The sequence below is a fragment of the Labrus mixtus genome, chromosome 14, assembly GCF_963584025.1.
Source record: "Labrus mixtus chromosome 14, fLabMix1.1, whole genome shotgun sequence".
Classification (NCBI taxonomy): Eukaryota; Metazoa; Chordata; class Actinopteri; order Labriformes; family Labridae; genus Labrus; species Labrus mixtus.
The window spans coordinates 7962685-7987614 of NC_083625.1; the positions used below are offsets into that span (position 1 = coordinate 7962685).

Sequence of the window (24930 nt, forward strand, 5' to 3'; positions counted from 1 at the left end):
TCAATTTTCCTATTGGTAATTAGTTCTTAAAGTGGATCAATTTAAGAGCGTAATGGGTTTGATTTTTTTATGGAACACTTAATAGAGGGTAATCATCATTTATCTCAAGTTTGATTGGATGCATGATTTCATGTTGGAATTCCAATTAAAGGACCTCCAGATGTAATCAATTCATTTTGTGTGTGTGTGTGTGTGCTTTTATGACGGCAAGTTAGATGAACATTGTAGGTTTTACACTCTTAAGGGGCGTAGAGACGTAGAGGAACCCCTGTGTCTGATTGTGTTTCTTTGACATCATGTTATCCATATTGTATTGTGTGATTTAAGCTGAAGCAACACATGGGTGTCTCTCTGAAAATGTGACAGGGTAATTGTGCAAAACAGTAAGCAAGGACTCAGGACTCAGGACTCAGGACTAATCTGTTTTATAAAGGTTCTCATCATGCTCCAAAAAAAGATTTTCTTTGTTACAGCAAATACACATGCACACCATGTGTCCAGTATTTAGATTTTAAGTGATTAAGGTTTGAGTTTTTCCCTGGCCAAAAATGTGTTTGTAATATGTAGCGCTCCTCTACACAGCTGCCCGTCTTCCCCGCAGAGATGACAGTTACTCCACACAGTAGCAGGGGGCAAAGTGGCGGTGTTATGGAGTTAAATGTCAAATCCCTCATTAACATTTGTTTCCCTGTAATTGGTGGTCTCTATCTCTGTGAAAGAAGAGGGTCCATATGAGTTATATGTGCTGCTGCTTCACAGAGCCAGCTTCTGTCACTAAGGGCCAGAAAAAAATTAATTTGCACACTGTTGCGTTGGATGATTCTCAAGGGGAAACGTTGAGATTCTGTTTACTTATTGCAGAGCAGGGGGCGGAGTATTTTCAGGATTACATTTAAAGACATCGTAGTCCTTTTTTTCTTTTTTTTTTAGCCATACTCTACTTCTTCACATACGTGTCAAAAAGAGCATACCTCAACTTAAAAAAAAGACTATTCACACACTAAACTCATAAACATACTTAACTCAAAATAACTCTAACAGCTTAAGGATCACTCCAGGAGCCTGCTGTGAATATGATACACATATTAGACCAATAAAATGATATGTATGATTGTATCTTGAGGTGTGAGCTCGACTTGTCTTCTTGTAGGCTAAATTAAGGATTGTTTAGATAGCCTTTACTGTAGTCTCTCAGATCACATGTTATGCTCAGCGTGCAGGCTCAGATGAGATTTATGAGATGGGTCATGCTAAGAAAATTATATTAGAAGTGTAACTACTGCTGATTAAGCATAAAATCAAAAATCCTCTGGTGTAAACAGGGTATGAAGAAAAACAATCTAATTTGAGGTAATAAATACAAGTATGTATGAATCAACCATAACATGTTACATTAAACAAGTGAATATAGGATATGTTCTGTAAAATATTATTATGGGCAACTAGACATAGGCTAGGCCAAGTTCACCTGTGTATCCTGTTTGTTTATTTTTCCCATCATACTGGCCACAAACCAGATTTTCCAGTTTGAAGCTGCCCAGTCTGTCAACAGATTCATTGGTATCACTCACTGGTATTATAAAAGCCAACTCTGCGTTTCAGTAGGTGAGAAAATCATTTAGGATGACGAAAGCTTATTAGGCTATTCTGAATTATTTGAAATGCAGTTGAAAATTTCAAATTAGTCAAGTCAAGTTAAGAAGTGTGGGAAAAAAAGTCCATTCATTTTAAAGGCAGTTTATAGGAAAAACAATGTCTTTGTTTGATTTGTTTGGCTAAAGTCTAAAGTTGAATACATTTAAAATAGCCTAAATAAGGCTGCAGCATTTTTCCCCCAATCTAATAATAGGCTACTAATAAGTTATAACTATGGAAGCCCATTTCCGCTAGTTAAAAAAATAAAAATGAAAATAATAAAGTCATAATTATGAGATATATAGTCGAAATTATGAGATAAAAAGTCATAATAATGAGCTAAAAAGTCAAAATTATGAGATAAAAAGTCATAATAATGAGATAAAAAGTCATAATAATGAGATAAAAAGTCGAAATTATGAGATAAAAAGTCGAAATTATGAGATAAATAGTCAAAATTATGAGATATAAAGTCATAATAATGAGATAAAAAGTCAGAATAATGAGATAAAAAGTCAGAATAATGAGATAAGTCAGAATAATGAGATAAAAAGTCAGAATAATGAGATAAGTCAGAATAATGAGATAAAAAGTCAGAATAATGAGATAAAAAGTCAAAATAATGAGATAAAAAGTTGAAATTATGAGACTTTATTATTTTCATTTTATTTATTTTTTACTGGCGGAAATGGGCTTCCATATATAACCAAGCACTCTTGCAAACAAATACAATAACCACGTACCATTCCTTCCTATAATTGAGCATAATATGGTTAAAAATAGGTCTATTAATACATTTATTGTTTTTGTATTATTGCTGTTGCAGTTGTTGCTGTTCGACAACCACAAGAAAACTCATAGTTTTATATAAAATCTCCCCAAAAAAAAGGCGAGTTAACAGTTCAGTAGTGAGTATTTCAGCATCCAGGGTTGTACCATCATTGAGCTGCTGTGGTGGTGGGCGTGTACGAGCGGCTAGCTAAAACCCGAAATAACGTTACATCGTTTCATGTGGTGTCGTTTTTCGGACCTCGTCAGTGTTATTGACTGCTGGGTTTTTATCTTCCGCGATGCATGGGATGTCGGGATGACAGGAACATGGCAAACGGGGTTGGAAGTGAGTACTGTCGGTTCACAGCGAATACCATGCTATGTATGTTAGCACTGAGAGTGTCGTACTGTGGATGTTATCTGCACTAACTTCCTGCACTGAAGCTCCCTACAGAGGAGCCTGCAGTAATGAACAGCTGTCATTAAGACGTGACAGCTCCTTGAAGAAGTGGTGATTCAGTATTTAACTCCTGCATGTTAAAACGTAGTGTTGTCTGTGTGTGTGTGTGTGTGTGTGTGTGTGTGTGAGTGTGTGTGTGTGTGTGTGTGTGTGCAGGCTCAGTCTCTCTGTGTCCACAGTGAGCTGTCGGCTCTATGTGGCATCAACATGAAGCTCAAGAGATTAACAAAGCCAGGCCTGAGATTTTTTTTGTAGCAGTTACTCAGTTGAATATGCATGACACATAGGTGTTGTATAACTTACTAAAATATGCATCATGTGTTGTTTACCCTTCTCTTCCACATGTGCAGAACACAAGCTGCTCGTCTTTGGACCAACAGAGCCATGGTCAGTGAGGGAGAAGCTGTGTTTGGCAACATCTGTCATGAAGAGTGGGGACCAGAACTGGTACTTCACCATTGTTTAATTGTTGCTACTTACGCCTAAAGCCATTGTGCCAGTTATTCTTTTGTTGTAGGTGGAATTAGTTTTGGCTGTGGGCAAAAATGTCCATCCATAGGCTTCATGTTAAATGGTGGCACTGTTTTTTTATTTAACCTTTATTTAACCAGATAAATAACCCATTGAGATCAGGATCTCTTTCACGGGGGGTGACCTGGCCAAGAAAGGCAGCAGCACACGTCATTAAAAAGCATTACATGACAAAGGGACAGTTTACAAATAACAAGTTAAGAGAGAACAACGATTTTCAATGTGCAAATTAGATTTACAAATAAAGTGCATCATCTTGATCACGGATTACAATTCAGAAAACACAGGCACTGTCCAATTGACTCGCTGTGTTGTATTTTAAATGCTCAGTTGTTGTTTCCTCTCACAGTCCAAAGACATACAAATATGAAGAGGTAACCATCAGTGGTACTCTGATGGTGCAGGTTTTTTTTTTTTTTTTAATGCATTTACTTAAAAGTCTAAAAGACTGCTTAAAAATAATAATAACAATCAAAAAGACAGCAAACAATTAGAAGACTTTAGACTGGAGTTTAAAAATGACCGAAGACAGAAATATGAGGCAGCTTCGGATTTGAAGTATTCATTTCATAATGGATCATTTTTAACAGGGTATCTGTCAGTCGAGCAATCAAACCATTTGCAGAATCTGGGCGACCACCTGACTGGTTCTCTCAAAAGGTATGATGACATCTGAGCTCACTGTATTGTAGAACACAAAGACAATTGAATGATATTTTGTCCTGTGACAAAAGGCCTTGATTGTCATCTGGCTCTTCACAGCATTGTGCCTCCAAGTACTCTGAGCTCCTGGAAACAACAGAAGCACCAAAGTGAGATCATAAGCTACTTTTATCCCCAGCATGCTTTTTGCAGAGTTGTAAGCGTAAATAGATGACATCATTTTAAAAACATTTGACACATGCATTGACAGTCTATGCCAGAAAGCAATGTCTGAATGCATTTTTTTTTTTTTTTACCTCAAGGCGGAAACGTGGTGAAAAGGGTGAAGTGGTGGAGACAGTTGAGGACGTGATAGTGCGCAGGCTGACCGCTCAGAGGATTGACGAGCTCAAGAAGTTGATCAAAGAAACACAAGAGAAGCACAGGTCTACAGTCATGGGTTTTAACAGCATGCACACATCATGATCAAAATAAAGAAACTAGTGTCTCCATCATAAACTGCATCAATGACTGTGGTGTGATGTCTTTATAGGAAGCTGAAGAGAGAGACTGAACTGATTCAAGCAGGACATCTAGATTCCAAACTAGAAGAGATATGGGCGGAAATCCAGCAGTAAGAAGCAACAAGCCTTCTTTCTGACATGTTCATACAACCATACTGCTCGTCTCTTTTTTTCTTAGTTTGAGCCTGGACGATTAAGAAAAAAGATGGTCTTCTGTGTGTCTGTCAGGAAGAAGAAACGGGAGGAGGAGGAAGCAGAATTGAATAGAAAGAACACCGATGCTGCCTATCAGGGTATCTCCTTCAATTTTAATGGGTATTATGTGATACGAAAAATCATTGCCTACTTATGGTGTAGTTGTTTTGTAGATATTTCCTTTTAAGGCGTTTTAAGTGGTTAGGTTTAAACATCCTTAGCTGACACATCTTCAGTAAGTTATACGGTTTGCTATGGAAAACAATAATTTGAAACAGAGCTTATAGATTGTGTAACAACGATGTAGTGATCAGTGCTCATACTTTGGTATTGTAGAGGTGATATGGGGGGCAAGGGGAAAAAAACACTTGAACAGTGAGATATTTTCATTTTTAATTTAAATCGGCTTATTGTCTTAAAAACCAGCAGCACATCAATAAAACTATACTTCTTTATTAAAAAGCCATTAGAGGACATCGCAGATTCAATTTCAGACTTGGCCCAACATTGCCAGTTGTGGCTCAGTCTGACCTCTGGTCTGTTTAGTCAGATTCAACCATTTTTCCATGCTAACCATGAGCATGTTGAGCCAGTAGCATGTTAGCAGGTCAACAAGCAAAAGGCTGGTATGCAATGTTTTGCACATCATCTTGTTGGATCGCTAACATGCTAATAAGGGAATGTTATATTAACACGATTACTTGCTGTAGGACAGAAAAAGCCTGATAAAATCCTCTCTGTGCTGCCCCTCCCTCTTTCAGCCAGACAGGTGGCAAAGAACACACCTAAGCGAATGCCCGGCATCACCATGCATTCACCCTCAGGCTGTAGCTCCCCAAATCAGGACTTCTCACCAGGTGACTCACTCGAGTGCCTGACACTGGATCTTGCATCAGCAAAGAATGTAAGTCACTTAAGGTTCAACTTTGATTTAGGACTTTTCATAAAGCTGGTAAAAAATGTGCTAGTTGGTATTTTTTGGTTAATGTTGTGAATTTTATTTCTCTCAACATGAATGAGCTGGGTCAAGTGGACCAAATGTTTAAATTAGCTATCGACATCAAATTAATACTTAAAAATAACTAGCCTGCATGCATTAAGACATTAAATCAAAATTAGAATATGACTTCCTGACTGTTCCCATAGGAGACAAAAACACATTCAAGTATTGTTGATCCTTAGTCAGTAATCAGAAGCATTCTTTGATTGGTAAAGCTATGACTTCATGTTTCCCTCTCCGTCTCCAGACGGCAGGATCAGCCAGATTAATGACAATTCCGGAGACTTCTGGACCTGATAACGATGACATCAGCATCGGGACACTTCTCGATGACCCTACCCAAAAGAAGCTCCTGAGCCAGAAAGCAACACCACCGCCCTCCCCGCTTCTGTCCGAGTTACTGAAGAAAGGCAACATCTTGGCTACAAATGCTAGACTGGTAGGTGGAGGCGATTCCCTGTGACATCCCATCTTCATCTTTTTTATGACAAGAGGCTTAGTTTCTAACGTTATGATCAGTCTTTACCATTTTTGTTTTGAGGGTTGGTAGGTGTGGATATTGTTTTTTGATTATACAAAGGTTTAAATCCTTTAAAAAAATTTTTTAATCATTTTTATTATTATAGATGTTGTTTAGTTAGAAACCTCAGTAAGTGTTTTACCTCAGTTTAACATCTCAGTGTGAGGATTGTTCTCTCAGTTGCAGCTTTGTAAAATGTTATGAAAAAGCTGAATAGTTGTTTCCTTCTTTGTGTTGTCATGTGCACTGAAGCTCAACCTTCTAACCAATACTCTGTTTTTGGAAACGGAGGTTTTTCTTTTTTTACTTTCAAGTCAAGGGATAATTTGGGCTTTCTGTTTTCAAACTAGACAGGAAGCTCTAAACATGTTATTTGAAAGTCAACTTGTGCATTTGTAGTTATGAATGCAAAGCTATAAAAGTGCTGGTTCGATAACTTCCATAACCTCGAGCCTTTATAAGTCATATATCATCAGTATGGCGTGCATATCCATTGCAGCCAGGATCTGTCGTTTGGTCATTCACCAACAGAGCTTCTTCTTCTTCAATGAAGAACCAATGCAGGCGGTTACCTCCTGGATGTGTTTGACTTGTTAAAAGCTTTTTTTTATGTTCAGTAATGAAGCTTATGTTGCTCATTTGAAACCTGAATTAGAATGAGATAATCCGTTACTTTATTTGAATCCTCACTTTCCTACTCCGACATACTGGCCTGCATGAAGGGAAAATAAAGCACATGCTTTACAGTTTATGCGCAAGAAAAAAAAATCAGAATGCGTGCCAATTTTTTTCATGTGATATACAGTATATTTATTTGTCAGATTGGGGATGGAGATGTGTCCATAACATCACATGACCTGCAGCTGGCTCCACCCACCCAACCGCTTTCTCAGGCTACAGGTAAAGACGTTCATGACTTCAAACCCTTGAAGTATTTCATGTTTTACTTGTTTCACACGTTTACAAGGATTACTTTCTTTACAGTGATTGAAAGCAGAAATAAAAACTAACATCTCTCATGTTGATTGCTTGAGATTCAATTTAAAATACAAAGTAGTTGTTAATGTATGTTTGCTGTCTATGCTACTATAGTCAACTGCTATAAAAGTTGTTTGCTCATACATTTTGTAGCTCAAAAACCTGCGCTTCTTTTTCAGCCCTCTGCTCTTTGTGTGTAAATATGAACAAATGCTTGCTTTGCAGGTGCCCCGATGTTATCTCGTCTCCTGGAGGCAGGTCCCACCCAGTTCTCTGCCCAGTTAGGTTTCATGGTCAGTGCAAACTCGGCCTCCAGTGCCTCTCTCTCTGCTGGCACTCCTGTTCCCATTGGCTCGACATCCTCTGCAAGCACAGGTCTGTCCCCCTGTGCCGCACATCCACACCCCCTTTGTCAATCCACAGGCTGTAACACTCAAAACATCCTGATAAGTTAAAGAAACCAAAATGAAATAAAACTGTGTCTTGACAAACAGAACAGTGAAAATCTGTTGTTTGTGCGCAGAAGTGGATGTGATGGCGCCCTCTGGATGCCAGCCTGTCTCTGCAGATGTCAAGGTGTCAGAGCTCAGTGAGGAGGATGTGACCGTGTCCTACATGGGAGATGAGCTGGACCTGAAGACAGTGGGAGACATCATCGCCATCATTGAGGACAAGGTCAACATTTGAGATAGATTGTGGATAAATGATAATGACTTACTCATACAATCACTGAGGACTGTGGCACATTGCAAACTCTAATTAAAAACTGCATGTTTTTTTGGCATTTAAGTCCGAGTTATATCACTTCTTTCACAGGCGGATGAGACTGCAGAGGCGTTGGATGCAGCTGCAGTTGAGGCTGCTCTGTCACTGTGTGAGGAGAACAGCCATGCTTTGTCTGGTGCCTGGACTGCCGGGCCTTTCCAGCCCCATGAGCCTCACTCAGCAGTACCCACAGGGGTCCAGCAGTCTCTGTCTCTTAGCTGTAGCCTGGAGGGCAAGACAGAGGTGCTGGAAAGTCAGGGTGGGACTTCTGCTTCACTGTCATCCCTGTGCAACAGTCAAGATAACTGCTTTGCAGCATTTTCAGCGGGACTAAGGGGCCATCCTCCCATCTCCTCATGCAACTCGAAAAGTTTGGAGCATCGCCCCGCCGGAGCAACTCCACATCCAGAGGCGATAAGAGAGAGTGGAGATATGAAGCACCAGAAACGCCACATTTCATTGGATTTAAACATAAAAAGTGAGAGTGAGAAGTGGGCACAGCAAAGACTTGATAAATCTTCTGGAGGTATGCACGCACATGCATAAATACTAGTATTAATAACATGCAGTTTGTGTGCAATTAGGCCTTTTGCATAACGACTTCCTTCTTATTATTCGTCTTTACTATCTTGGCAGACTCAGTATTAGAAGATAACCCACTGAAACAAAGGCATCCAAAGGTATAGCACCAAACGAGGACAGAGCGAACACGATGCTTGTAAATGCTGTACTGAAATCTACAGTGTGTAGCTCCACAATATTCCTTCACCATAAGCTTGATTCTCTCTGTAATTGTCTGCGTCTTAGCAGGAGATGAGAGCGGGGGATGGACAGAGTGTGGGACGAGGAGAAAACACCTCAGGGATTAAAGTTCACAACGAGGTCAATCGACAAGCAGTGTGTGGAGAAGAAGAAGAAGAGGAGGAAGAAGAAGAGGGCGACGGGGTGGAGGGATTCTTATCAGAACCGGACGGGGAGATGGAGCCCGCAGCCAGTGAGAGCGAGGATGGATACAGCCTGCACACAGCCTCCTCCTCTCTGCAGCTCCACACAACCGCAGACTCCATCCCCAGCAGCCCCGCCTCATCGCAGTTGTGAGTGTTACACATTCAGGCACACACAGCAAGGAAAGAAAGTGTCAATTGTGAAAAGATTGCCCTCTAGATAGAGCGTTGATGTTGTGTAAGCAGATTGTTTTACTTTTCTGTCAACAAAATGTTTTTTTTTTACTGAGTCATGCTGCAGATCAAGTTCTGCTTGATGATGGCCTTTTGGCCTCTCTGTTTCTTCTCCCTTTCTTCGTGCATGCTGTTATTTCGCAGTTCCATGTGCAGTGAGGACCTGGAAGCTCTGCAGGCTCAGAAAATCTGGAAGAAAGCCATTATGTTGGTGTGGCGTGCAGCTGCCAATCACAGGTCAGGAAAACAGAAACGCTGATGCTGAGCTTTGTCCTACTGTAGATTTTGATGTTCCTTTGTGTCATCATAGAAATAAGCTACATGTGTGGATGTGTTGTAGGTATGCAAATGTCTTCCTTCAGCCAGTAACTGATGAAATAGCTCCTGGGTACCACAGTATTGTGCACAGGTGAGCACAGGATTCTTTTGCTGTGGTCACATTTTATAGTCGTGTCTTGGTCATCAAGAGTAAAAAAAAAACTGTATAGAGTAAAATGATTTTTCCACTTTATTACCCACAGGCCCATGGACCTGGCCACCATAAAAAAGAACATAGAGACCGGTTTGATCCGGACCACGGCCGAGTTCCAGAGGGACATAATGCTGATGTTTCAGAACGCCGTCATGTACAACAGCATGGATCACGACGTGTACCACATGGCTCTGGAGATGCAGCGGGACGTCCTAGAGCAGATCCAGCAGTTTCTAGCCACCCAGCTCATCATGGAGACCTCAGAGTCTGGCATCAGCGCCAAGAGCCTGCGGGGCCGTGAGAGCACACGCAAACAGGACTCCACTGACAAGGTGCTTCACTAGAATTTTGACAAAAGCAGAGAGTACAGAAGAAGAGACAAGGGTGAGACAACAGGTTGATTAAATGTAGAAGATAGAGTTAACGCTAAAGTAGATCTGCATGCCATTTTCCACAGCATGATATTAGTGTTTAGAAGGATAGCTTTTTGGCAATTAATTGCTCGCAGTGCTATGAAATTAATATCAAAACATTCATGAAATAGATTACCCATAGCACAGTGAAAATCCGTTTCGTTGGAAGCCTACTTCACTAATGCAAAAATCCACCACACTTTCTGACCGCGATGTAAATATCTATAATCCGTATTTGTTTTTTTGTGTTTCATTGACCTACTTTTTTACAATGTAACCATGATGTCAGAATGTCTATGAAAACAGTAGTAAACAAAGATAACTGGTGTAAAAATAAGTCACTAAGTAGTCCAGTGTTTTGATTCTTTTTTCTTTGCCAATTACGGTAAGTTTAAAACCCACGGTTGACTGGAGTAAGAGAAATGATTATCCTGAGTTGAACTCATGCAATAATGTGAAGAAAGTTACTGAGAACTATATACCGAAGCATACAATACGTTTTAATAATGATAGTTAACCTTGAAGAAAGCTATTGTTTGCCAATTATTTCAGGAAAGTATCAAATAAACCGACACTTACGTATTATAGGTTCATGTTTTTGTATTTCTGTCAGCGATGCATTATGCCTGGAAATGTGACCGGGAGATGAACTGCTAGTGTTGATGTTAAAGATTTGTCGTAAAAGCATCTACAATACCTTACCACTATTATTTACTCTGAAGAAACAAAATAAGGCCAACTACCTATTTTGATTTTTATACTTTTTAATTGTACTACTTTTTAACACGAGTCAGCCTTTGTTTGCACATTTTGTCATTTAGTCTTTTTTACTCACATAGTTGTTTGGTAAAGTGCACACTTTAGTAACCTAAAGAAAGCATTTACAGTTGATTTCATGGGGCACTGGTCTTAAGAAACAGGAGAGAGTCATAAATAGTATGCTGTGCTTTGAAAATCAAATGAATCTGATGTGCACATGTTGTTCATAAAACAGTCTTCTAAACAGTAGCTTTCTTAAATCTCACATTAACCCTTGCCTGTGTTACATATGAAGTTTATTGTGTCTTGAATTTTTCTTGAGCCTGTCACTTTTGAGTCACAGCTCTGATATTCATCAGTTTCCTCTTACAGGACACAGTCTCCATGTCCTCTCCTGCCTTCCTTCTTTCTCTCTTTGTAAGTACGCATTCTACAGCCTTTAACATTTTCCTCTCTTTTTTGTCTTTTTTTTTTTCTAAAGCAAAGCATGTTTATTGAGCTGCCTTATGTTGATTGAATGGAACACTTGTGTGAAAACCAAACGGGCTGTTAAAGGTTTTTGCTTCTTTGTGTTTTTGCGGTCTGTAGGATGGAGGCACCAGAGGGCGCCGTTGTGCCATAGAAGCTGACCTCAAGATGAAGAAATGAACCTACAGTGTGAGGATTTGCCAGATAGTATCCCTGAGCTGATGTGAAAGGTGTGACACTTCAAGACTGAATTAATTCATTGTCAGCTGCACAGACGCTCACTCTGCATAACTGGCAGTATAACTTTTTATTTGCACTCTAGATAAAATGGTTTGACTTTGCAGAATTGCTTACTTCTGAGACAGCCATACAGTCATGAATAACATACTGTATAATTCCAGATAACAATGGGGCCTTCAGAAAGACAAGGTCAAACCTTGTACAGCAGCAGCTTCAGATCACAGAGACCTGCCTGCTCTGGTTTACATCAGGTTGTAGAAATGAAATGGAAAGTTACCTCTTATCTAAAAATGAGCTGACAGTTAACCTGAGGGGGCGCTGGTTGATCTGTGGTTGATGTTGATGAATTTAACATGTTGGTGGTATTACCTGAACCCCTAGGCCGAGAACCTCATTTAACCTGGAAAACCTGAACCATCGGGGGCACATACTAATTTTCAAAATATTTTCATTGCTGGTAAAAAAAAAACAACATTTTTGTTTTTCCTCATTTTAAAGAATCGTTCAGACCTTTGTTGGATGTGTGTGTATTTTTTGTGATGCATTGACACTCTTGATGCTACACTTCCTGTAAAACGGTACTTTCATGCATACCTTTAGTTGTTTGCAGTATTTTTGAAAATATGTCACGTCGATGAACTGTTTTGTGGATTTTCAGACCAATAAAACTTCTTAATGAGCCCTCATCCCATTATTTTAAGCATGAATTTGCACAAAAAACAGAAACAAAATAGCAACCAAAAAAACATGCCACCCACCACATGACATTTAAGTGCTTTTTCTCCTCTTCCTCGTATCAGCCCTGCAGTGAAAGAGCCGTCAAAACTAAAATGACCATGAAAGGCCAATGTGCAAAAATCTGTGGAAAAGTCTTCATCTTACTACGGGGGATTTAAATAGTCTGCATTTATTTATTTTTTACCTCTGTATATTTAAATGTTTTACATTGACATGTAAAATTACTTCATGCCAGATTCTTTACTTCTCTTAGCTGTTTCACAAAACGCCATATTCTCATCAATAGGGAACACCATACTCCACAGCTTAAACTCTAGTGCAGGACCAATGAGGACATTTTTTAATTCAGTTATTTTCACTTGTATTTAAAGGTCGCATATCATTCCCAATGGACTTTTACCATTTTTATCAAACACTTATGTGTCCGTAGCCTGTCTACAAACCCCTCAATTATAAGAAAAGTCCATCCATCCATCCTTTCCCTGCTCTACTTTTCAGAAAATGTGTGCTCAAACAGGCCATTTGGAGAGTTCCTCCTTTATGACATCACAAAGGGCAGTAACCCCTCTCCCAGGTGGGTGACTCTCCCACAGCTGGGTGTTTATTCTGCCCTCTCAGTCTGCCTTCTCACCCTAAACAATAGGGCAGGGTGCAAAAAAAGGCCAAGCCACCCAAGCCATTCTATAGAGGCACATGGTCTTGAACATTTAAAGCTGTATACACAGAAACAGCCTGTTATGAGCAGGGCTGAAATATAGGGGTTTATAGTCATTATCAGATACAGGATCAGGGTGGATTTTGACAAGAAACTTCACAGACATGTTTTGGGGAGCTCTAAGACTCCAAGAAATATATTCATATATATGTTTAAATCAGAGCCACGACCACTCCCTGTGAACACATACCATTCATGTTTTCATTATGACAGAGTCCACTACCTGTGAACAAAAGAAGGATTAACAAGCGTTTTGGAGGCTGAGGTGAACATGTGCAGCAACATTGAAGCTGTAGGTCACGCTTTATGGTTTGTGTGATGTTTTTTGTAGTGGTTAATAAAGTGTCAAAAATGTTAGCTTATATTGTCATGCCTGTTACTGCCTGATCATCACATGGAAACAAAGTGTCTAAATCTTTTCTCTACTAGTAGCCCAGCTGGAGATGATCAGCTCCAATAAACTGAAAACAGTGAAAAGTCCCCTACAGCTCTAATGACAGAACAGAAATATAATCACTAAACATGTCTGTGTAAGCTGCATCCTGCTGGCTGGCTCAGTGATGTGACCGCATTCAAAGAGTTAGAACAGCGTTGTATCTAAAATAAACGAATAAAACAGACCAAAACACATTCTGTATACATCTTTAATGTTCTTGTATTTTGGCTAAAAACTGAATTGAGCAGTGTTTTATTCAGTGAACTAACATTAACTGATACCCAAACCTACATCTGTGTATCACAGTTGGGTTTTACAGTTGGGTGAGTTACAGTGTGGACCTGAACATTTTTTTTTTTAACCATGTTATGTGTGTCAAGTTGTCCCGGAAAATGTTTGTTGCATGAAATCAACATGGAACTAATAAAACACTCTCTCACTAGGCTGCATGCAACATGAACGACATTGAACACAGGATTAAATATTAACTTAAAAGTGCGTGAGATGAACCTGAATTATTCACTAGGATGAGAACAGCTAAGGCAGTTTGGCAGTCTTAGTGCACAGCAATGAATGTCAGCGTCTGAATGGCTTTTGGATGATCTTGGTTTGGAAAAAAGGATTAAAGTTCAAAAGTCCTTTTCGGGACATGACCTGACAAAAAAACAACAACTGCACTCATTCTTTTTGAAGGTGTTATTTTGAGTATTATGCACATGAAATAAACTGCTAATTCTGTTAAAGAATACATTTTAGATATGTGTTTTTTTAAACATCAGTATAAATTAAAAGAATGCAGGACTTTAAAAAACGTTTTTTTAAATATGGGCAGAAAACATTAACAGTATCTGCATCGTTAGCTGTCGTCTAACAGACACTTGTTACGTTACTGTGGAGTACTTTCTCAACACAGCAACTAAACAGAAACAGCAAAGTAGGCTCACTGCAGTCCTACACAAATCTCGAGGGGGAATTTTAACTGAACACAGACTAAATTTCACATGGATCATTTAAGTCGTGTTGGGACAACTTTTCAGATGGGAAAAAAAAAACAACAACATAAAATCACTTCCCTGATTTTTTAGAGAAGCCATCCTTAAAATTGTTCATGAAAAGAAGGTATTGGCATGCCATTTAAACCCTGGTAACACTACAGATACCACCCACAAATGAGCCTTCTACATCTTCCAGGTCCATCAGAAAGAACAATGTGCAGGAGTGTGAATTGGATTTTCGGTGTCAAGTGGCTTATAAAAATGAAGAGACAAAACCTATTCTTTCAACACACGTCCTCTCTTACACTCAAACATCAATTATATGTGTTTATATCTGAATCAGCAGTTTCTGAATGGCAATAAACAATTGTAAGCATTAGTGCAGGGAGGAGGAAGCTTGTTTTTTTTTTTTGGCAGGTAAAAACTTTCATTATCAGCACATTAATCGGGAAATGTGGTCATGTTTCAGAAAACGTTACTCTGCCTTCTTTTGCTACAGTTCTAGAGGTCAAACTGCCTGATTATCCACCGTACAGAGGGAAGGTTGAAGTATAATAATTAGAGACCGACTGATTACTTTTCAGGCATATCAATTGAATATATGTAATTTTCTTTTTCTTTCTTTTTTTTTTTTTTTTTTATTATTTGAACATTGTTTTTTGTTTATTGTATTTTTGTGCTTTTTCATTTTTGTTTTTGTATTTTTGATATGTTTGATTTTTATTTGATATGTCTGAAATAAATTTAATCAATCAATCAATTAATTGGCCAGCCGATAATAAAGGCTGATATTAGCATATTAAGTGAATATCGGTATCAGCTAATTTTATCTTAGATATGCACCGATATAACTAGATTTATTCACCAGTCAAATAGCATCATTCTATTTCACTAGCAGTTCTCTTTCTCCAGCAGAGGGCGCTATAGGGATTATGACAAACATCACTTTCCAGAGTGTCAGGCGGTAATGCACGTACATGAGCAGCTACTTTCCAGTTGAGTGACCATCTTGTCATCATATTTTCTCCAGAAGTGGTTTATAACTGCATTTGAGCAATCAACCAATAAATGTGTTTATCTAAATCTATCTCTCTCCAAGACAATATCCGCTGATTTATCGGTATCAGAATTTATTACTCCCCAATTTTGATATTGGTATCGGCCCCCAAAATCCCAGATTGGTCGGGCCCTAATGATAAAGTCTGATTCGTCTGCTGTGATTATAAAGAAAAGGTACTCTGTCATTTCACAGTACTGAAGCTCTGCCTTTAGTCCAAAGACGACAGTATCATTTTAAGTTGTCGGACTTAATTCCGTCTAAGAGAAAACAATAATGAGCCAAGCTGCTCCAGTAACATTCACTCTATAAACTAATAAATAAATAGACAAAACATTTTAGCAAGGACGCAAACACATTCAAAAAATAGTTAAACTAAATAACCTACACAAGTAAAACATTAATGTGTGAACATGGAACTGCTTGCAAAACCCAAAGGGGAGACCCCGTATGTCATGCCATTTCTATAAGAAACTTTAAAGGCTCTGAGACATCGAACACACTGCCACAGTGAGTTTGCACTCGATGTTGCCGCCATGGTCGGCAGCTAACATGCAACTCTTATTTTCTACCATCAAAGAGGAGAGAAGGCACATTGTTTCCAGCGGTGTTATCTCCCACTGACTGCGCCGTACCTAATCCAGATTTCTTTACAAAGTGGCCTGCTTGGATCAATTACACACTTCAATAAAACGCATTGTTGTAAAGTCCGTAAAGAAACATGTTCTCCTCTCAAACTGTCCTCATTTGCCTCTCTGGCGCCCGACCAATCGGTGCAGTTTCTCACAGTGGTCGAGCCTCATGGACTCCGCCTTCTGCTTTAACCGATCATCTCGGTACAGCTGTCCCAGGTTGGCCAAGTCGGACTCTGGGAAGGAAAAGAAAAACAGAAGGACAATGACATTTATCATGATTTACACTTTTACCATCCAATGAATAGTCAACCTGCAAGCACCTCTAAAGATCAAAGCATTGTATAACTTGTTTTCAACCCCCCCCCCCCAAAAAAACCCCAAGTCAAATAAACAGAAATTCAACAACAGAGTACCATCTGAATTTGACTCTGTGATATCTGCACCGTCAAACAGGTTCCCTATCGATGCCAAATGAGCTCCATTCTTACTTTGCTGTTTCTCTTTCCAGCAGCTGTTCTGCAGATGTTCGATGTAGTCGTTCTCAATGGTTTTCTCCAGTTCATCCAGCGCAGCTCCGCCGTATTCTTTCTGAAAACTTTTATCCACATAGTACGGTACACCCATGTGCTGCGTTTCCCGGGACACCACCAGCCCCATGGCTCTACAATCCAAACACAACATCAAATGTATATTTAGTTTAACTACGACACTGTCAAGCGTGCTGGAAATGTAGAGATTTGTTAGTGACTGTTGATGGTGCGACAGACTCACGGCTTATAGAAGAGACTGTAGGGTGGGTTAGTGGCCATCATCTGCGTAAACACTGATATGAGGATTAGCACCAGCACAGGCAGCAGCTGCAGGAGAGCTGTGAAGGTGTTCTGTGGGTAGATAAAATCAGCACAGATTACAAAGCATACTGTATTATACTGTATGTAGGCTGCACTGATACACTGTACTCATGCCAGCACAGTACTTCAGTGCACAGCAAACCACGCTCTCCCAAAGCAATAAGTGAATGAAACAAACCACTTATTATGGGGAGAAAGAAAGATTACAGTGCTGCTTCCATGTTACAAAAATGCATCCTCAAAAATGTCTACAGAGCATGTTAATGATTGATATAAAGCCACATCTCCACAGGAAGAACACAGCAGAACACCGTGGTTGTTTTTACAGAGATTTATATTTGTGAGTCACTGACCTGACTCTGGTTGTCCTCCACCCCCTCCTCGCGCCTCTCATAAGCACGTCGACGACGAGGCTGATAGAACTGAGAGTAGGAGGCTCCCTGGTTTGTGTACACGTGAATGTTTCCTGTAAGAGACATGCCCGCACACTTTTATTAGAATCTGCACTAAGACAACAGATGATAGTTCTAAACTAAATCCAACAGTAATTAACAAACATGTTCAAATTATTGTAGATGAGAGTACGACACTGTCTAACATTATTAGACTTATTTCACTGCTAGATACATGTACCTCATTCACTGTTTATTATTTATTATCAACTGTTGATGCACATATTTGTACATGATGCAGCAATCTGTACATGATGCATGTATCTGTACATGATGCAGGTATCTGTACATGATGCATGTATCTGTACATGATGCAGGTATCTGTACATGATGCAGGAATCTGTACATGATGCATGTATCTGTACATGATGCATGTATCTGTACATGATGCAGGAATCTGTACATGATGCATGTATCTGTACATGATGCAGGTATCTGTACATGATGCAGGAATCTGTACATGATGCATGTATCTGTACATGATGCATGTATCTGTACATGATGCAGGTCTCTGTACATGATGCAGGTATCTACATGATGCAGGAATCTGCACATGATGCATGTATCTGTACATGATGCAGGTATCTACATGATGCAGGAATCTGCACATAATGCAGGTCTGCACATGATGCATGTATCTGTACATGATGCAGGTATCTACATGATGCAGGTATCTGCACATAATGCAGGTCTGCACATGATGCATGTATCTGTACATGATGCAGGTATCTGTACATGATGCATGTATCTGTACATGATGCAGGAATCTGTACATGTGATGCAGGTCTGCACATGAGGCAGGTCTGTACATGATGCAGGTCTGCACATGATGCAGGTCTGTACATGATGCAGGTCTGTACATGATGCAGGTCTGTACATGATGCATGTATCTGTACATGATGCAGGAATCTGTACATGATGCAGGTCTGTACATGATGCAGGTCTGTACATGATGCAGGTCTGTACATGATGCATGTATCTGTACATGATGCAGGAATCTGTACATGATGCAGGTCTGTACATGATGCAGGTCTGTACATGATGCATGTCTGTACATGATGCATGTATCTGTACATGATGCAGGAATCTGTACATGATGCAGGTCTCTGTACATGATGCAGGTCTGTACATGATGCAGGTCTCTGTACATGATGCAGGTCTGCACATGATGCATGTATCTGTACATGATGCAGGTCTGTACATGATGCATGAATCTGTACATGATGCAGGTCTGCACATGATGCAGGTCTGTACATGATGCATGAATCTGTACATGATGCAGGTCTGCACATGATGCATGAATCTGTACATGATGCAGGTCTGCACATGATGCAGGTCTGTACATGATGCAGGTCTGCACATGATGCAGGTATCTGTACATGATGCAGGTATCTGTACATGATGCATGTATCTGTAAGATTAAGATTTACTTTTATTGATCCCCGCAAGGGGAAATTTCAGTTTTTACACTCTGTAAGTCATGAACACACACATACAGGATCCTATGGACATGCACTAATGGAGAGAAGCCACAACTGTACACATTCATAGTTTGTACCAACTTCTATATTGCTTACTATACGTTATTTTTTATGTATTATGATGTACTTGAGTGTATATCTTATATCTGTATGCTTATATTCGGTGTAGGCGATAATGTAGTGCCCAATTTTCCACCTGTGATTAATACATTATTTCTAATTCTATAACAGAAAACAAGCTGACTGTCTTGTTAACATTCAAATTTACAAACGTCTTCCTACCTAATTTAGGTAATGAATTTGTTTGATTCTACAAATTAGAAGATGAACTTGGAGTGTCTTCACTCATCTCTGCTCATCACATACAGCCTGTCTAAGTGCAGCCAAATAAATACTGCACAACACGGCTCACCCGTGGGAAACCTTCCCCCGAAGAAAATGTTGAAGAGTTCCTCTGGGGAAATATCGGCCTCGAAGTCTCTGTGGAAGTTTCTGTGGTATCCATGGCGACTGTGGCTGGAGTGTTGGGGTGCATTGGAGGTTGTGGATTGATCTCCGTATTGATCATACTGCTGCCTCTTCTCTGGGTTGCTCAGCACTGCATATGCATTGCCTATTGCTTTGGGAGAAAGGAGGAAAACATTTGGTTGTGGCAAAGTAAAAAATAAAATAAAATAAAAAAAATTGCAGGGTGACGTCCCCTTCAGTAAATGTTCACCACTTTTCCTCTTATCAAATACACATGTACATGGCAACATTACATTCTTTCTTTTTTTTTTTAGTTGAGTTGAGTCAGCCACTTAGAAACTTCAGACCGAGCATCACTTTTTAAATAGACTCCCTTAAAACAAATCACATCAGCAGGGGGGTCATGCATCTCATCACACAAAGAGTTGAAGGCCTGATACCATTTCATCTTCTCATCTTTATGATGAGCAAAACTGTGACATTACTTGATGTTTATTAACCTAGTCTTTGTGAGATTCTTCTGTAATGTGTTGGATTATTAATTTTTAAAAGGCAGGATTGGAGTTCTGGTCCTTGTGACTCACAACTGACTAGACTTTGCAGCAGATTTTTAAAGAGACTTTAACCTGACTGTCGTTCAATCATAATGTTGACAAAATATGGTCATATTTTGACTGATAACAGCATGTCCAACAACGAGAATTTACTCAGATGGAGGAGCTTGAATTCTGATATAATGTATGCAGGCATATATATAATCATTACTGCAAGAACCAGGATCTTTAAATCCTTAAAGGCTTTATATGCGATTTTTTGATCCAGCAGATGTCGCCCTTGAGCACCAGCATGAAACCAAAACAACTCGCGGTGCATTGTTGTGTTAGCATGCTAATGCTAGCGATCTTTATTATGCCCGTATCTTCACACTGCATGTAAATTTACCCGAAATGAGCGTGATGTAGAAACACAGTTAAGCAGTGAGTACAGTATGTTATTCTTCTTTTCTCTAGTCCCTCAGTTAAACAACTTTTATACACGAGGGGAGGAGTCAGCCGGCCGTCCCGGCGATGTAAACAAACTGAAGATAGGACTCGGAAAACTCGGAAAGCATCACAGACAGTGGGACTCGGGTGTTACACCCATTGTAGACAGTCATGACTCACAGAGTTATTTTCAGAGGAGATACTTGATTTCTATTATATTTAAGTGTGAAAAATCGCATTTAAAGCCTTTAAACAAACCTCTCTGCCTTTGTTTTACTTTTTTTGAAATTGTCCCAGATCGGTCTTTAGGTTTAGGGGAAAAAAAGATCACGCATTTGACTCAAAAACAACATCAGCTTAGGGTTTTGGTTTTGTGCTGGGGCTTATTAAGATCCTGAAATAAGAGGAACAGATTTGACTGACTGTAACACAACAAAACACAGTATGTCTAACTTTCTATTGTTTTTAAAACACGGACATGCACTCCCCCTTGACTCTCCTGTGCCCCCTGGTTATAAGGAGTACAAACCATTCATTGAAGAATTTCTGAACTGAATGAAAACTGGCAAAAATGGATGGCCAAGGTGAAAACTCCTGCTGCTGCCTGTTTAAACAAGACCATTTCAGACCGAGGAGGCCGATCTTAAACTACTCATGAGAAAGAGCATGTCCTTTGAGGGGATCCGTACATTTTTACATGAGTAGTGCAATCAATATGCTTCAAATCAGTTGGGATAAAATAGAAAAGGACAATAAAGGATTATCTTCATCATTGCAGGGCACAGATTTATTAGAATGCCTGGTCGTTACACTCCTACCAACAAAGAGAAAGAAAAAAAAAAATATCTTGCCAAAATCTTACCTTTGAAAGCATCTGTGGCTCCCGGAGCAAAGTTCTTGTCAGGGTGAAACTTGAGGGCCAACTTTCTGTACGCCTTCTTCAAATCTTCATCGCTTGCATTTTTGGAAACGCCGAGGATTTCGTAGAAGTCCTTGCAATTCTTTATTCTGCAAGAAGAGGCAGCAAAATTGATGTCAACACAAATGTCGAGATGTACAAAGTAATACAGATGATGTTTATGTGTTCATGCAAGGACATGTGGGAATATCAGATCATGAAAAGCATGGTTAACAATACAGGCTTAGTCTGACTTTAAGGAAGTTAGAATGGCATGTAAACCTTCTTGCAGAAGTATTGAAGTGATGAAAGAGAAAAAGTCAAACAATGGGCATCTTATGACTTATTAATCTGTTGTAGCTGGCGGGTGTTCAGGAAAAATGTGAGTGTATTCATGTGGGCGGTGAGCTCATGAACAATGGCCGCCATCAACCCAGGCACTGGATTAAAGTGTTGAAAACAAAATGTCCAGTAGAATCATCACGTACCTGAGAACACCCTGACGTTGATCCTCGGTGTAGCTCTTCTTTTCGTCACTGTTTGCATTGCTCTTCTCGTTGTTTCTCATGTCTTCATCCCTCCAGCCTGATGGAGGGGGAACGTGGTTTGCCTCTGAAGTAGCAGGGCCTCCGTTCCTTACTATGGCATCTATCAGCACTACAACAACAACAACAACAACAAAAAAACACAGCATCTGAGGTCAGCTGGCAATTCAAGTCACAATGAGTATTGTGGTTAGAAGCCAGCCAAAAATGTTTAAGGTAGGTACTAAACACACAGAGAGGAGAGAATAAACCTACAGTAACCGAGTCAAGAGGTTTAAGGCCACATTTTGTTAAAACAACTTCCCTGCCAGGTCTCTGCTAGCTCCGCCTCCGAGCAGCAGGGGGGGTGCTGCTACCCATCATGTACCTTTGCTGTTGGGCAATTTGATTGGTAGGTTCATAGTTCATAAGGTTGCAAGTCCTCGTTAAATGTTTAGAAGGTTTGCCAGAATAATCAAAATGAAGAAGATGAACGTTTCGAACAGCATAAACACATGACACTCTAAAAGCTTCAAGACTATGAGTTGTGCAATGCCTTGATTTTTTTTTTGTTAATGATTAAGGACTTGGGGGGGGGGGGAGAAGCAGTGTGGACAAAAGCAGAATTCTAGCAATGAGAAAGCTACTTTTCTAACAGTGTCAGAGCCGATATGTTGTGTTGCCGCAGAATGGGGGAAGAAGGACAACAATGAGGAAACGAAGACGCCCGAGCTGCTTTACAAATGTAAAAGTTAGAATGATAAGCTGAAACTAAGCTACTTCTCTCATGTGCTGTTCTAACTCTTACATTTGTAACGCAGCTCGGGCTTCTTCGTTTCCTCATTGTTGTCCTTTTTCCCCCCATTCTGCGGAAACACAACATATAGTAACTTTCGCATTGCTAGAATTGCAGAGTGTTGTTATCTCATGGAAGTTTAACCTTAGGCTTTTTTTTTCTGCAGCAGTAATAGAGATGCATTTTAAGTGACTTTGATTTGGATTGACTTTGAATGTTTGTGGCTGTTACTTTTTTTTTTGCATATATTTATATTTGTGCAGTGGTAATGTGTGGATATGAATGTGCTGGCTTGCACAATTAACTTTTAGTTTTACAGCCAGAATAATAAACTCAAGACTGTGATCATTTGTTTTGCAATGCAATAAATCATTTTCCTCAGGTATACTCAGGTTTTTCCCTTTGCATTTGCCATCCACCTGTGAATTTGTGCAATGATATTGATGTGTACTGTTCATCGAGCTTCTCAGTCCTCGCACAACAACTTCTGCAATCCAGTAGAAACTGTGATTTAGACCATGGTGTCAATGAGCTAAAAAAAAAAAAAAAAAAGTACTGAATGACGACTTAATTATCCTGCTTTTAATGCAGTTAATATGCAAAAGCAATCAGGTAAGTTTAAAGCAACCGATTTGAACACAGCAGTGCCTCACAGCCTGTGGTGGAGGAAGGGAGTCTTTAACAGCCCTACATTTGAGCATTAAAGTATTAAGGCTACATGGCTAATATGTGTCCCCTTCTAAAAATAGCAACCAGCGCAACCCATTTGAAATATGATAATATATATTTACAGCGAGTTACCTAGTTGACTTGTGTTGAATAAGTCACACACACACACTTGTCATTGCAGAGTGTGCGTCAGCTAATTTTACCTCTGGCCCGGGTGCTGGGGAAAATATTCTGGGCTTCATAGAGCAGCTGCAGCGCCCGATCTTTCCGTCCTGACCGTAAACACAGCTTCGCCTTCTCTATTAGCCGGTCTGCTTCTTCTTTATCCATGTCAACGTTACACGATGGAGGGTGTTTTTTTTTTTTTTCCTATCCAGTCGAGGTCCCTGTCCCGTGTGTGTTAGTGCGTCTATATCATATGTCCAGACGCTAGATAGCCTTTAGCTTTGGTTTCAGACAGCTGCGTACTGTTAGCGAAGCGAGAGCCTGCAGTCACTCAAAGTCTTTCGCAGTATCCTATTCGCAGAGGATGGCGGTGGTTGTCGAGCTGCAAACCGGCGTGCAGCTGGGCCATTTTAAAGATGTAAGTCTGAAATGTTGACTGTTTTTTTTTTTTTTTTTTTTTTGCTTTCTGTTGTTTAGCAGTGTTTAAAGGGGCCACCCAGTGACATTAAACCGGACCCTTATGACTGTGATGGACAAGAAGGAGGAGGAGGAGGAGGAGGAGGTAAGACCACATGACGTCATATCCTATCCTGAGCGGGGCTCTGAAATCTGAAGAACACCTCTAGTAATAATTTATAATGTTTACAGGCTATTCTGGTAATTTGTCAACTGTTTTATACAAGTTTTTATTTTAATAATGTTTTTTTTTTTTTATTTCTAATACCTAACGGTTCATCGACATCAGCTTGTGTACGGTCCGTGAAGCTGCTGCATTCAGGGTCCAGCTTTAAAGGCGGAGTTTTGTGATGCATTCAAATGCCTAAGTTGAAAATTGTACACAAAAAGGATTTAAGGTTTATAATAGGTGTTTTTTTTTTTTTTTCAATTTCAGTCAGATGTTATGCAATGCCAAACAGCAGGTTATCTCAAAATGCCATTTTAAACAATGGGAATATTCAAACAATTAAAAAAAAATCATCTATAAAGGGTAAGCTACGTATGTTTCAGTTATAGATGACTTATTGTTTTCTTTAATGTTTATAAAGTGTACTCTTTAAAGGTTGTAAATGAGCTTAAAGAGAGGCAGATGAATCAAATATTACATGTTTAACAACACCTCAAAATTGTAAGTTGAGCTCTCTGAATAATAATTACTAAAAACTGTGTACTTATAATATAATTATTTTTTTAATTACCTACAACATTAAATTACATTTTCATAAGGCTGTAAGGATCTTTGCTTTTTGTAAAGTGTCTTAAGTTAACATTTTTTATGAATTGGGGCTATACATATAAAGATTGATTGATTGATCTCCGTAGCAAGTGGTCACCTACATCAGTGGTTCTCAACTGGTCTAGCATCAGGACCAATCACCAGCTCCTTAATGGGAAATCACGACCCAAATTTCTGATATATTTTCAACCAATGAGATTTGTTTTATGAAAAATGGTGCAATTTGGACTTCAGACTGTCCAAACAAATGACAGAACAAAGAGATGAAACAAAACAAACATG

The 24930-nt window shown here is 39.5% G+C and overlaps 2 protein-coding genes across 6 annotated transcripts; one reads left to right on the plus strand and one right to left on the minus strand.

The window, feature by feature from the left end:
• Positions 1–2546: 2546 nt before the first annotated feature.
• On the plus strand, positions 2547–12231 carry brd8a (bromodomain containing 8a). Of its 5 annotated transcripts, none has more exons than XR_009675759.1 (20): positions 2547–2752; positions 3217–3313; positions 3988–4057; positions 4160–4209; positions 4363–4485; positions 4593–4673; positions 4792–4856; positions 5520–5662; positions 6006–6197; positions 7100–7178; positions 7482–7631; positions 7780–7931; positions 8073–8547; positions 8658–8701; positions 8829–9115; positions 9344–9436; positions 9540–9608; positions 9721–10055; positions 11216–11260; positions 11432–12231. XR_009675759.1 is itself a non-coding variant. In XM_061054815.1 (20 exons), exons 1-20 carry the CDS (start codon positions 2710–2712, stop codon positions 11489–11491), a joined length of 2601 nt encoding a protein of 866 aa, XP_060910798.1. In that variant the 5' UTR covers positions 2547–2709; the 3' UTR covers positions 11492–12231. The 5 variants fall into 5 exon arrangements, 4 of the variants coding, with proteins under 4 accessions (XP_060910798.1, XP_060910799.1, XP_060910801.1 ...); XM_061054815.1 differs by having other exon boundaries at positions 9721–10003; XM_061054816.1 differs by having other exon boundaries at positions 8832–9115; positions 9721–10003.
• Positions 12232–13634: 1403 nt separating this feature from the next.
• On the minus strand, positions 13635–23928 carry dnajc18 (DnaJ (Hsp40) homolog, subfamily C, member 18). The gene is made up of 8 exons (XM_061054819.1): positions 23453–23928; positions 21749–21917; positions 21225–21370; positions 19324–19530; positions 17332–17444; positions 16899–17008; positions 16616–16788; positions 13635–16360 (listed from the first exon to the last, which is right to left on the minus strand). Exons 1-8 carry the CDS (start codon positions 23577–23579, stop codon positions 16236–16238), a joined length of 1170 nt encoding a protein of 389 aa, XP_060910802.1. The 5' UTR covers positions 23580–23928; the 3' UTR covers positions 13635–16235.
• Between the last annotated feature and the right edge of the window lie 1002 nt (positions 23929–24930).

Coding starts and splice junctions, on each gene's coding strand:
- dnajc18 (XM_061054819.1), bottom strand. CDS start 23,579: ATGGATAAAGAAGAAGCAGACCGGCTAATAGAGAAGGCGAAGCTGTGT. Junction 21,371..21,748: donor CAACGTCAGGGTGTTCTCAG/GTACGTGATGAT, acceptor CTCTTCTTGCAG/AATAAAGAATTGCAAGGACT. Junction 17,009..17,331: donor TGGAGGACAACCAGAGTCAG/GTCAGTGACTCA, acceptor ATCTACCCACAG/AACACCTTCACAGCTCTCCT.
- brd8a (XM_061054815.1), top strand. CDS start 2,710: ATGGGATGTCGGGATGACAGGAACATGGCAAACGGGGTTGGAA. Junction 6,198..7,099: donor TGGCTACAAATGCTAGACTG/GTAGGTGGAGGC, acceptor TTTATTTGTCAG/ATTGGGGATGGAGATGTGTC. Junction 10,004..11,215: donor AACAGGACTCCACTGACAAG/GTGCTTCACTAG, acceptor TTCCTCTTACAG/GACACAGTCTCCATGTCCTC.